Source organism: Maniola hyperantus, chromosome 5 (genome assembly GCF_902806685.2).
Source record: "Maniola hyperantus chromosome 5, iAphHyp1.2, whole genome shotgun sequence".
NCBI lineage: Eukaryota > Metazoa > Arthropoda > Insecta > Lepidoptera > Nymphalidae > Maniola > Maniola hyperantus.
Window position 1 is genome coordinate 11828115 of NC_048540.1, and position 13888 is coordinate 11842002.

The 13888-nt window shown below is 34.0% G+C and overlaps 3 protein-coding genes across 3 annotated transcripts; 2 read left to right on the forward strand and 1 right to left on the reverse strand.

Moving 5' to 3' along the window:
* Positions 1–117: 117 nt before the first annotated feature.
* Positions 118–1400, forward strand: mRpL55 (mitochondrial ribosomal protein L55). The gene is made up of 2 exons (XM_034969040.2): positions 118–464; positions 1154–1400. Exons 1-2 carry the CDS (start codon positions 273–275, stop codon positions 1295–1297), a joined length of 336 nt encoding a protein of 111 aa, XP_034824931.1. The 5' UTR covers positions 118–272; the 3' UTR covers positions 1298–1400.
* A 1583-nt stretch (positions 1401–2983) lies between these two features.
* Cchl (Cytochrome c heme lyase) lies at positions 2984–6605 on the forward strand. Its single transcript, XM_069498707.1, has 4 exons — positions 2984–3226; positions 3654–3890; positions 4632–4756; positions 5415–6605. Exons 1-4 carry the CDS (start codon positions 3053–3055, stop codon positions 5650–5652), a joined length of 774 nt encoding a protein of 257 aa, XP_069354808.1. The 5' UTR covers positions 2984–3052; the 3' UTR covers positions 5653–6605.
* A 2313-nt stretch (positions 6606–8918) lies between these two features.
* Positions 8919–13888, reverse strand: LOC117982043 (BRISC and BRCA1-A complex member 2-like). Its single transcript, XM_034968318.2, has 7 exons — positions 13722–13888; positions 13349–13647; positions 12423–12598; positions 11613–11735; positions 11181–11244; positions 10950–11103; positions 8919–9334 (listed from the first exon to the last, which is right to left on the reverse strand). Exons 1-7 carry the CDS (start codon positions 13807–13809, stop codon positions 9138–9140), a joined length of 1101 nt encoding a protein of 366 aa, XP_034824209.1. The 5' UTR covers positions 13810–13888; the 3' UTR covers positions 8919–9137.

The window sequence follows — 13888 nt, forward strand, 5'->3', positions numbered from 1 at the left end:
CGAGCATAATACTCTTGGTTCAGTGTATATCATAGTCTAAGGAACGGTGTGTAAAAATATAATTGTCTAGACAAAAATCCAGAGCCGTAAAACCAGTTTTAAAAAAAATATTAGTCTGTGGTGTCTACTGTCAAATTTGTCATAAATTATGGACAATGCCCAATGGTAATAAACATTGAAATCCAAAATACCTATTTTATTTTTTGATTTCTTCAAGTTTCTCTAATTCTCTAGGCTTACTCACAGAGTACATTATTATCTTTCTCTGCATTATGAATAAAATAGGTCTTAAACTAACTCCCATGATATGCAATCATTATGTAAAGCGTAATTTAAACAATAATGTGGCTAGCATTACTAGGATTCACAGAGAAGTATTTACAAGAATGTATCCCACAAAAGTTGTTTTAGCCAATGGGGCTTCAATTAACATTAGATACCATGAACCAAGGAAAATAATAAAAGTAAGCATAAAATACCTAATTACGAATTCAATACCAACTCCACATACCTACTAACATTTTAAATGCGAAAGTGTGTCTGTCTGTGTATCTGTGAAAAGCAAGCAGACAGACATGTCTGCTTGCTTTTCACGGCCCAACCGTTCTATCGATTTTGATGAAATTTGGTACAGAGTTAGCTTACATCCCGGGAAAGGACATAGGCTACTTTTTATCCCGGAAAATTAACGAGTTCCCGCGGAATTTTTTAAAACGTGAATCCACGTGGACGAAGTCACGGGCACCCTCTAGTACCTAATATATATATTTTTTAATAGAAATATTTTGTATTCAAATAAACTTTTACAAATGCTTCTGAATCATTTAAAGAATTTACCACTGGTTCAGAATGACATTCCTACCTTGATTGAAGAACCACCAAGGAAGGTGGTTGTTCTTATTTACTAGATTAATATTATGCCATGATATTGTATAAGTAAGTGCAGGCATGTGCATTGCTGGAGCAAGCCAAATCCACACTTTTTATCAATTACAAAATCTAATGAAGCCAATTATAGTCACATAAAATCCTCTTATTTATACAATTATTACTCCTTACAACTTTACCTCTATAATGTTAGTACAGATAAAGGATTTTATTTGCTTTCCAAAATTATCTATGCTATTTAATTACATTACATTTTTATTTTCAGTTACCTTTAGATTTGTCTACATTATCAGAAGATGAAAGGAAAGCAAGACTAGAAAAAAGGAAACCAAAACGCAAAGTCAAAATAACTGAATTTGTTGAAGACAACTTTAATGCAAAAAAGTATTTAAAATATTTGAAAAAATAGTAAATATAATTTATTTTATCATAAGAAAGTAGTTAAAAATAAAATATCTAATAGTATAATGAATGTGGAATACTTGCAAACAATACATTTTTATTGTTAAGTACATTTTGTTTTTTTTACATTTTTATTTTTATTTAAGAGGCTGGTGGGAAGTGGCTGGATGAGGAAGGCCGAGGACCGGGTGTGGTGGCGCTCTTTAGGGAAGGCCTATGTCCAACAGTGGACGTCCACAGGCTAATGATGATGATGATGATGATGATTTTTATTTACATTATTATGGGTAACATAACATTATAAATGCTCAACTTATCAATGATTAACATAGTGACATACGTACATATAATAATTAGTATTTACAATTATGTAGCAAGCTCTCGATGTTACTAGCACAGAATGCCCAAATTAAACTATTAATATTATATTCACATTTCAAACATGTGGTTTTGAAGTATTACAAATTTTTATCGAAGTAAAGCCAGAAACCTACAAAGATCCAGAATGAATCAAGCTTACGAGGCTGAACTTGAAAGGAGGGATTATACCTACCAATGTACTCTGTGGTGAGGGAGGTGGCGTGTGTAATCACAAGGTGTCGAGTGAAGTAAATCGAAATCCTCCATAAATGAAGGTCGAGTAGGTGAAGCTGAGTGAAGAGATTGCGGAGCAAATCTTGCTATAGTTAGCCTGGTGGTGGTTGATGGCAGATACAGTTACCCGCTTACCCTGCTAACGAATGAGCCAATAATTATCAACGAAAAAGAAGGACACATATTATATATTATAATATTATGCTACCAGCTACTGGCGTTAGGTTTCATTAGGTTATGGTTAGCGGTGGGCCGTGGGATATTGTGGTTAGAGGCTAGAGCAAATTGCTAAAATCAGGCCTGGCTCACTCTTGGTACTTGCGAGACATAAACAAGTAGTTCCTTAACAATAAAGTGAGACTTCTCTACGTTAGTAGGTACTATTATATTATCTTCTGTGCTAAAATACTGTTAGCGGTAAATTTAATTACTTTTTTTTTAAAGTGGTTTTACGGCTCCGGGGTTTTTTTTAAATTTATTTTTTGGCTCTGGATATCAGTCCTTGAAGGCCTTCCGAGTACTAATCTTTTTGAGCCTTAAACAAACTCTGCATTATACCCTCAGAACACAGACATAAACAGATAAGCAACTAGCGTGGCCCCCTCCGTCCCTCTCGCTCAAGCAGAGGTAACTAATTACTTGTGAAATGTTATTCCTTAAATTTTACGTTCGCTTCGGCTATTGTAGCCTAGTATACTGCAAACTATCATTACAGGTGCCAATAACTTTAAAAACAACAAAACAAATCGATTAATAATTCTTTAAAAATATACTTGAGTCAACATAACCTCACTTCACGTTGTTTGTCAAGATCTCACAAACTACAAATACATTTTGACAAATAAAAAAAAGTGGGCACGGTGATTAGGACAGCAAGAATCATTTTTTCACGTTCTAATAAGAGCTTTAATGCATTTAGCTATCTCGTTTTAACAGTAAGAGTCACATTAGGGCTACAGTAGATAATCTATGGGGCTACTTCTAAAGGTATTTATTCTGAGGCTTTCGGAGGTCAACACCTTTACTCTATGGTCAACACAGACCATCATCACATGTCACAGACTGTCAAGTTAGCTCGTGATATGTCAACTTTTACTTTTAAGTTACGCTATGCTTTTAAGCCATCCTCCCATCTCATAACTCCTTACGTAAGAAAAAATAAATAACCATGGGAAACCAAGTTTTCGCCGAAGCAGTTCCACCCAAAATCCATGAAGTCAATGGGAACCCTCCTCCGGAATGCCCCATGCACAACAAAGGGGCTACAAAGCAAAGTGATAGCAAAGTATCACCCTCAGAATGTCCTGTTCAACATGATACTAACATAAATCCATATAACATGGTACGTGATTTTTATTTCTTAGTTTTAGGGCCCTATAGATTAATTACATTGGTTTAAATCATAAAAAATATTTTTGTCATTTATTACACCATAATATTTTTAATCTATATCTATATATATAAAAAGAAGAGGTGACTGACTGACTGATCTATCAACGCACAGCTCAAACTACTGGAGGGATCGAGCTGAAATTTGGCATGCAGACAGCTATTATGACGTAGGCATCTGCTAAGAAAGGATTTTTGAAAATTCAACCTCTAACAGGGTGAAATAGGGGTTTGAAGTTTGTGTAGTCCACGCGGACGAAGTCGCAAGCATAAGCTAGTTTCATAATAAAGGCCATGCATGACTTCAGTAGATCTAGTAATCATATCGCCGTCTATTTTTATTGTGCTTTCAGCTTACATCTACATCCTTCACTTTTCAGATGCCACCAGCAAATCAACAACCTGCTCCTGACCAACCATTTACTTTGCCAACAAATCGTCAAGTGTCCTCTATTCCTAGAGCCATGCCAGATGGCTCTACAGAGTTCTGGGTGTACCCCAGCCAGCAAATGTTCTGGAATGCAATGCTCCGTAAAGGTTGGAGATGGAAGGATGAGGATATCAAACAGAAAGATATGGAGGACATAATAAAAATACATAATGCCAATAATGAACAAGTAAGACTTAATTTTTTTTTAAACATGAAAATATATGAATGAAAAAAATATATGGTAAGGATAAAAATTATGTTGTTATTTAAATATATAAAAAGGAAAGTCCTGACTCACTTCTGACTCATCAACGCTCAGCCTAAATCCTTGGCCCTAGAAAGCTGAAATAGGTTTCTCAAAATTCTTGCAGAATAAGGAACTTTGCAAAGAAAACCCACAGCTGGTCGCTAGTTATAAACCAAATGTCTGCGAGATTTTTAAGTGCTTCACTACTAGAAGATTATGGAGCTTAAAGCAATCTGATTCCAAAATATTTATTTAAACATATTATAGTGCAGTCATTGCAGTGAAGTCACATTATTCGTCAGCAGAACATTAGGCGTTGTTCTAATACAACGTGATTAGGTGATTATCACGCGAGTAAGCAATGCGACTATTGCGTGCTTGCGTCAAATAGAACGAGAATACGCTATCATCGCAAGTTCGCGCGATGATCGCATAATCGCGTTGTAATAGCACAATGCCTTAAAATACCTAGTGCATTTACTAGGGTCTATAATCATTTCGAAATGAACTTGTAAGAATTTTGACCATATATATATATTTTTTTTATATGATAATTACTTTATTTATACTAACATTGTATTTTTTTTTAAGCTATTGAAATAATATATACCATATTATATTACATGAAAACTAATGTGTGTAGTGTTTTTGTTTAATTCATTGTCTGCCTTATATCAACAGGCTTGGCAAGAAGTTTTGAAATGGGAGGCATTACATGCCAAAGAGTGTGGTCATCCTAGGTTGAAGAGTTTTGGAGGGAAAGCCACACAATATAGTCCAAGAGCAAGGATTCGCTCTTTGCTAGGGTATGTCTGAGAAATCTTTTTCTTTTTAAACAAATGTATTTATTAGCATTTATTGTGTACATAAATTAATTTTATATCTATCTCTTTGCTAGGGTATGGCTCAGAAATCTTTTTCTTTTTAATCAAATTTATTTATTAGCATTTATTGTGTACATAATTTTATCTTATATATATGTCTTTGCTAGGGTATGTCTCAGAAATCTTTTTCTTTTTAATCAAATTTATTTATTAGCATTTATTGTGTACATAATTTAATTTTATATCTATACTTCTTCTATACTAATATTATAAAGGGGTAGTCTTTGGAACTACTGAACCGATTTTGAAAATTCTTTCACCGGTAGAAAGCTACATTATTCCTGAGTGACATAGGTTATACAGGATCTTTAAAAACCTAAATACACGCGGGCGAAGCCGCGGGGATCAGCTAGTTTGTATTTATTATAATATGGTCAGTACTACCTAATAAGTTATTGTTTTACAATCTGTTAACTGTTATAAATAGTAACCAGATTTAATAGTATAATAACCATAGTTAATTACTAGTTGGTCCCAACTCCCATTATATCTATGCTTTAATGAAAAGAGGAGAGATTTGTTTGTGATCGATAAACTCTTAGAACTGCATTTAATAACTGAATTTGATTATCTTTTCCAGGTACGAGCTACCCTTCGACCGTCATGACTGGATTGTGGATAGGTGTGGTAAAGATGTGCGCTATGTTATTGATTATTATGATGGCGGAGAAGTTGATAACAAATTCCAATTTGCTCTGCTGGACGTCAGACCAGCTATGGATTCATTTGAAAATGTCTGGGATAGAATGAAAGTATTTTATATGAGATACAGATACGAGATTATTGACGGCAAAAAGGATGATAAATTGACAAATTAGAGATTTCCCCCAAATACAGAAACACTGGGGCCGATTCTCTAGTACACAATCTCTAAACTAAACTAAATTAACAGGTCTAAGTCTAGTGCTTTCCTTTTCCGCAAGCAACATTATGAAAGGGATAGCAATAGATTTAGACGTGATATTTTAGTTTAGTTTAGAGATTGTGTACAAAGGAATTAGCCACACTGCTTAAAATTTAAGGTCACCTTAAATGTTGACATTTTCACAATCTCATCTAATATTCAAAGGGACATTAAATATTAAGTGCTGCCGGTAATAATCTCTATTGTATCCATAGTGTAATAGATTTTAGTGCAAAGCTTAGTTCAACTATTAAAACGAATTGTTAAGAGATATTTGTTTTCCTGTTTGTAGAAGTTAATTTTTTACTAACATATTATAACAGTGATTGTATTGAGTGGAGTGCTCCTGTCGACAGTCTGTCACTGCAGTAACTCTTTGTGATTTGGAATATTTATTTCTCAATTACGTTATGGCATTATACTATAGTATATTAAAAAAAATGTTATTCTGTATTTGGCAGAGCTATGTACTTATTGGTTAGTTTATTGTTTTTAGATGTTTATCCAAATAAGTAGTTTAATTGGCAATATCATGTGCTATAATTACTATGGCACATGAGCAATATACACAACTAGGCCATAATAATATTGTGTTGTCATAACTTACTAAGTAGATATTCTAAAAATCTTTTAAAATAAAAGTTTACCAAAGGTATACATAAGGATCGTGTGTAGTGGCGCGCTCTTGGGAAGGTCTATGTCCAGCAGTGGACGCATACAGGCTGATTGATTGATTGAAACGTATACAAGAGCTCAATTATTGTAAAATCAGTGTTTACATTACACAATAACATGACTCCCGTTTATAACATTGTAATTTATTTTTATTATAAATAATAAATGAAATATTAATTTTGAAATAAATTATGGTTTCATTTCTTAGCTCAAAACTAGTCAGAAAGTATAGCAAGCTATAGTCCACGACAGGATGAGATGGCAATCAGGGCATGAGGCGGGGGGACGCGCCGCACGTCACCCGCACCGGGTTAGCGCGGGGGATTCCCCCACCCCGGTTGCCATCTCAACCTGTCGCGTACTATAAATATAATAGCTTCCAGTGAATAGAGGTTCAATAAATCTTATATCATTTAAAAATTAATATTTATTTGTGTTAAATTTAATTTATTATGTATTTGTGCATCGTTGCGGTCGGTGATTGCGTGAAAAATTCTTACAGTAGTATCAACGTACAGTACGCGACAGAAAAGAATGTCCATCGGCCTTTAGAATTAAATTTCGGCTTTGTAGAGAGTTGTCTCTGTCACTCATACCTATATGACGTTTTGTCGGTCTCAACAACACAAAATCCTATGCTCTACAAACCCGCTATTTCCTTGTAAAAGTCGATGTAGATTATTTTCTGCTGCATACTGTACAACAGGAGTTGCATACAATTTTAACTATTAGTAAGTTAAAATATAGAAATTAAAAGAATACTTCGTTAATATATTTTTATTACATAAAATTGTTTTTATAATTATTTATTTTTACAGTACCTTTTAATTATATATCACATTATTAAATTGTTTGTGAACAATTATTATACTTAACAGGACTCTTCGTCACTCGCTCCATACAAACGTAGTTTCATTCTCATTTGAATATCAAGCAACCTAAGTCAATGTAGACAAGTTTTAGAAAATAATATCAGTGTGTTGTGGTTTGCTAAATTTCCGTAAAAATATTTAGTTTCAAAGTTACACGCGTTTGAAGATTTGTATGTTTTGAGCACGGAACAGAAAGAACAGTGGAAGTGCAATTCACCAAAATTACTATAGGAACCGCTGTCGCCAAACTCATATAAATATACCGATAGTCATATATTGCACTACAAAGAAACAAATCATTTGATTTGTCGTTTAAGTTTAGTCAAAACTAGCCTACGTCACAGATTTGGAAACAAACCCCGACGTTCTAGAAATAAGATTTATTTTGCTTTAGCGGAAGAACGTATTTACGAGCTATAGTCACACTCACGTCACACTAATAGAGAGAATAAATCCGTACTAATATTATAAATGCGAAAGTGTGTCTGTCTGTCTGTCTGTCTGCTAGCTTTTCACGGCTCAACCGTTCAACCGTTTTTGATGAAATTTGGTACAGCGATAGCTTGCATCCCGGGAAAGGACATAGGCTACTTTTTATCCCGGAAAGTTGAAAAGTTCCCACAGGATTTTTAAAAACCTAAATCCACGCGGACGAAGTCGCGGGCATCATCTAGTACCTATATAAAAATGAATAGGAGAAAAATTAATTAGTGTGTTTATGAATTAAATTTGATATTAAGTCAGTCAATCTTCATACAAAAATATAACTAAGAGGTGGTGTTGTTTTGTATTACAATATCAAGTATTTTCAATACTTACTGAAAGTAATAAAATAAAACAAAGTTACTTACTTGATTAAAAAACTTAACGATTTTCATTGATGGAAGCGCAGTAGGTTTCGTATATCTATATCCTTTATTTGATATTATAAAATCGACTTCTAAAAAAATGTTCAGAGCATAATCATGCTTGATTTGGTTGGCATCCAATTAACTCTACCCGTTGCATCTATCCATTTCTCTTTGATGCTTGCATCTTTGGGAAACCTAAAAATATTTTAAATGAAGGTTAGAGGAACTACTGATGTCTATTTAGTGATCAATGCAACGTCTCACTCATTAATAAATTATAATTATTGCGTTACTATTTATTTATATCCTTGTATCGATATCAATCGATAAATTCAATATTCGACTTGGCCACATCACTACTTGAGTAGCGAAGTACTTTCGGAATAGAATCAATCCAAAATAAACTTTATCTTAATTGGTTAAGGTTGATTTTGACTAACCGTTCTATTAAATATTAGTAAATTGAAATAAATTAAGATTTTATAGAAAACAATGAAAATCGTACTTACCGATGATACGAAACACCTCCATTTTTAAGATTTTTTCTCCTACTATCATTTTTACACTCCAAAACGGAACAGTAACATTGCTAGGGCAATATGAATTTGTGGCGAGACTACCAACTCCACGCGATGTTAGAACGCGACTGGGATCAGTTTTACGTAACTACGCTTAATTGTGGCACGCGTGCCACGCCTACTTAGCACTTCCACTGTTTTTTCTGTTCCGTGGTTTTGAGCATGTAGGTATAATTTTAAAATAATTTTTTTTAACAGAAATGTTCCGAGAACATTTATCTGCAGAATTTCATGAGTTTTTTTTCATTCCCACTATGTTTTTTTGGAGCACACTATGAATGAACTCCTAACAATAACAAGAGTCTAGATTCTGAAAAGTTGCATCCCCAAAAACAAAATGTCGTAACTAGTAAGTATCATCATAATGTGATGCTTTTCTGTTTTGTATGTAAATTTTTTGTCTGAAGAAGTTTTCTGTCATTCTTATTCTACACTGTCCACATCAAAAGTAAATGGACATTCAGTGCAATCATTTTTAAATATTTCGACTTGCTGTTCAATGTAAAGTTCAAAATTACTATATGAACATCCGGGTAACACTTTAAACTTGGGTTTTCCTTTTGAACAATGATAAACGGACCGCAGCGTCAACACTGGAGGCTTTTCTGGAAATTGAATGGCTGGAAAAAAAGGTATACAATAATTAAAAACTTATAGGTATAACTGGATTATGCCTGTGACTTCGAAGTTTCGGTTTTTAAAAATCCTGTGGAAACTATTTAATTTTTCAGGGTAAACAGTAGCCTATATCTGTCTCCACGACCGGACGTAAGGTGTCTCTGTAGCAAATAGATGATACCCGCGATTTTTTTTGGTGTGGACTACAGCTTTTAATAGCACTGATTCTATGATTTCCTGGGCCAAAAAATAGCCTATGTTACCTGAGCTGCAAAATTTCGTCAAACAGACTCACTTTCGTATTTATATAAATTAGTAAGTATGGATTATGTTACCATATATCATATTGCAAGAAACGATAACCAATTTTGATCCTGAAAATTAATAGATAGATAGAAATACTTTATTGCACACAAAAAATATTACATAACTATTACAGAAACTAAAACTAAAAAATAAAAAAATAAAATTAATGTTCAGGTTCATTGAAAAAAAAACTATTATTTCTTGCTTGGCATCAATTTCAATTTGTGAAATACTATATGCATCAACATAATATACAACTATATTCAGTACTAGCTGACCCTGCGAACTTCGTTCGGCCTAACAGTCGATTCAAATTTTTTAATTTTTTTAAAAATATCAATTCACTATCAGAAATTCTAAAATCCCCACGATTTAGGACTTCAGTACTTTGCAGCATCAGGATTGAGGAGTTAGGATCCGAAGTTCAATGATGTAGCCTATGCTTGGTACCTAAAATAATTTTGCATCATCCGCAGTTCCTGAAACATTATAGTTTAGGAGTGCTGTACCCTACATCATCAGGGTTGAGGAGTTGAGACTTGAAGTCTGAGAATAAAGTCGTTGCTTGGTACCTCCAATATGAATTCACTATGAACACTTCCTGAATCTTGATAACTCAGGCGGGCAGTAACCCTGCAGCATCAGGATTAAGGAGTTGAATCCAGAATTTTTATGTGACCACCACGAAAACTTTTTTTGTTGATTTAAAAAAAATATTTGCAAATCGGTCCAGAAACCTAGAAAAAATGGATGTAGAAAAAAGAACCACCTCATTTTTGACAGTCGGTTAAAAACCGATTACCTTGAAATATTTACGGAACAATCTTTAAAATATCCCCTTTCTAACAAAAAAAGAATGAATGAAATCGGACTACGCGTTAATGAATTACAACTCAGTATACATTTTAACTTTCATCCCCTCTCCTACGGGAACCATGCTGAATTTCGGGATAAAAAGTATCCTATATTCTTCCTCATAGTATGACCTCAAATCGTACCAAGTTTCATTGGAATCCATTCAGTAGTTTCAGCGTGATGCGCGGCCGTGATACAGACAGACAGACAGACAGTTCAAAATATCTTCAATGTACAGAATTTGACCTGTTACAGTTTTATTATAAGTATTGATGGGGACCTAAATGACAAAAAGTGTAGTGACTGAATGAGTGCAGTGATGGAATAGTCTGGAAGCTTAATTTCTGTTAGGTTTGCCATGACACTGCACATTTTAAACAGAAATTTCAAGAAAAACATTCAACTACAACTTGAATTAATGTTGAATTTTATAATACATATATCTTTTGTATGTACCTATATCTATCTGTAGAATCCAATGAAAATCATTCATTTCAAACAGGAAGGCAGCACTGTTCGCATCATGCTCCAAAACAGCTCCTTCGTACTTCACAATCAGCTGAGCTAACAGTTCACGCTTTAACTTATCATTATTAAGAAGATCTTGTATCTGAAAAATATTTATTAATGATAAAAAAAACTGGTACAAATCATAACTAAAACAAGAAAAAGTCTTCTGTTAGGTACCTTGTTGTTTAATATTTCTGTAACCATTGGAACATAATCCATGAGTACTCCAGTTTGGTGCATCCTGACATGTAGAAAAACATAAAATTAGGAGACACCCAGACAAGTACCATACTAGAGGGGGCAATGTTCCACAAAATAGGTCAGTAAAAGGGCACTAGACTAGCTTTCTAGTCAACTCTGTCTGTCAATAATATTGCATTTTTTTTTATTATTATTCAGATACAAGTTAGCTCTTGACTGCAATCTCACCTGGTGGTAAGTGATGATGCAAGTAGGCTAACCTAGAAGAAGTATGGCAGTTATTATTAAACCCTTTGGTATTTTTAACAAAATATGATGTCATTCTAACAAAATCAAGTAATATATCAGTGGCAAAAGAGATAGGTATGTGGATGAACAATATACAATCTGAATATTATTAATACTTACATAGGCAAAGATATGGTACCCAAAACTTTGGTCAGAAATGGTGATAAAATCAACTCAGCATTGGTAGGGTTTGGGTATCTAACAAGAAGTAAAGCTGTATCAATTCCTGGATTTTGAGCTGTTCTGGAACAAAATAAATAAACAAATATTGATAAAGTTACGTTATCCGTACCCTTATATAAATGCGAAAGTTTGTTTGTTTGTTGGTTTGTCCTTCAATCACATCGCAACGGTGCAACGGATTGACGTGACTTTTGCATAGGTATAGATAAAGACCTGGAGAGTGACATAGGCTACTTTTTATCCCGGAAAATCGGGATTCCCACGGGATTTTTAAAAAACCTAATTCCACGTGGACGAAGTTGCGGGCATCAGCTAGTTATTGAATATTTTCAGAATTTCTGGTTAGTCACTTTCAATGTGTAAACCAATGGTATATAATATTACTTATGTAAAGAAGTATAATGAATGAATGAATATACTTTTATTGTACACCACAAAATTAGTACACAAAAATGCATACAAAGCATTTATGTATCTAAAGCGAAGAGATAAAGCCCTCTACTACAACCCTTTGAGTCACATTTGTAAAGTCCTATCTCTTCTATGGTGCAATTTGTATTCTCTGTCTTACTCATCACTCATCACAGTATGGCTGTAGTTAATGACTGTGACATATACCACTTTTTATCTCAGGAAATCAAGGAGTTCTCACAGGATTTCCACAAACCTAAATCCATGCAGGCATGAGGTTGCAGACATGTTAATTACCTGATAAGTTTAAGTAGAATAGAAATATTCTTGCCTCACCCCTCATTGTACAGTTCAGGAAGTCTTGAAGTGTCCACCGTGAGTTTAATGAGGAACTCTACAACATGTGTGCCCACCCACACTTCCACATCTTGTTCAGGGATGAGTGTGCTTCCCAGTAGAGCACTGTACTCAAATGAAGCACGAGAGTTTTCATCTTCGTTCAGTTTTTTAACCTTAAAATGTATTTGAAATATCTTAATGTAATCTAAATTTATAAAAGGAAAAGGTGACTGACTGGCTGACTGATCTATCAACTCACTGCTCAAACTACTGGACGGATCAGGCTGAAATTTGGAATGCAGATAGCTATTATGATGTAGGCATCTGCTAAGAAAGGATTTTTGAAAATTCAACCCCTAAGGGGGTGAAATAAGGGTTTGAAATTTGTGTAGTCCACACGGACCAAGCCGCGGGAATAAGCTAGTCATATATATTTTAATTTGTAGATCAGCAATCAGCATTTGTCTATCTGTTTCAACTGTGAAGACCAGCATTTGAAATGCAAACTTATAATCAATATTTCTTGTCCTGCTTAGTTTTACATAATTCTTGTATTTTTATAAGTTTTATTTTTAAAAAAAACCTTGAAATATAAACCAAGTCAAAAAATTGTTGTTAGTGGTGATATTTTGGTACCTACAGAGCTACAAAATACCTTGGTCAGTACATTAGAAACTCAGTGTTTGATTTGCAGCTTTATGTAGGACACACTTGCCTAGGAAAGTAGAAACCAGAAGGGCAAGACAAATAAACAGTTGAAGAAAACTTTGACCTTAAATTAAGTAGCCATAACATTTTGAGTTTGTAATATGGTGTTATGTTGAATTTTGCTTGCCACTAGATAAAAAACATAGCCACATCCATCAATCCTCTAGCCCATCCTCAAAGTCATTGCCACTCAGGCTATAAAATAAGGTGTTTACCTGATGAACTTTATACATTGTAACTAATTCTGAGATAACTTCACTGAGTGATTTTGGATTGTTAGAATTCCATTCTGATAGACTGGGAACTCCCTGAACTAGAACCTCTTCATTCACATTGCTTAAAAAGCTCTCATCGTCAAATCGAAAGTCAGGAGCAAACCATGGTGTTGCAGCATCAAATATGATATCCCACTTAAGTTTCTTGGAGCAATATGGTAGTACTAATCGAAATTGACTTTCTGCGCCGTTCGCCGAGCCTCCAATGCGTTCTAGGTCCACTTTAGTTTTACATAAACCTGTTGATAGTAGGAGTTCGTGAATAATAAGTGTGGATAAAATATATATTGTGCATGGTTTTAAATTAACGTACCTAGTTTCAAGTCCTGATATATATTACGAACATATGGACGAAACATTGGAGATATATCATTTATAAGAGCGCAGTTTTCTGTTGACATTTTGTATACAATAACCGAATTACTGGTATTTCAATTTTCATGAAATTTTGATATTTTTATTTTACAAGACGAATATTTA

Coding starts and splice junctions, on each gene's coding strand:
- mRpL55 (XM_034969040.2), top strand. CDS start 273: ATGAATAAAATAGGTCTTAAACTAACTCCCATGATATGCAATCATTAT. Junction 465..1,153: donor AACCAAGGAAAATAATAAAA/GTAAGCATAAAA, acceptor TTTTATTTTCAG/TTACCTTTAGATTTGTCTAC.
- Cchl (XM_069498707.1), top strand. CDS start 3,053: ATGGGAAACCAAGTTTTCGCCGAAGCAGTTCCACCCAAAATCCATGAA. Junction 3,891..4,631: donor ATAATGCCAATAATGAACAA/GTAAGACTTAAT, acceptor TTATATCAACAG/GCTTGGCAAGAAGTTTTGAA. Junction 4,757..5,414: donor AGGATTCGCTCTTTGCTAGG/GTATGTCTGAGA, acceptor TATCTTTTCCAG/GTACGAGCTACCCTTCGACC.
- LOC117982043 (XM_034968318.2), bottom strand. CDS start 13,809: ATGTCAACAGAAAACTGCGCTCTTATAAATGATATATCTCCAATGTTT. Junction 13,648..13,721: donor ATATCAGGACTTGAAACTAG/GTACGTTAATTT, acceptor TACTATCAACAG/GTTTATGTAAAACTAAAGTG. Junction 12,599..13,348: donor CAATGTATAAAGTTCATCAG/GTAAACACCTTA, acceptor ATACATTTTAAG/GTTAAAAAACTGAACGAAGA.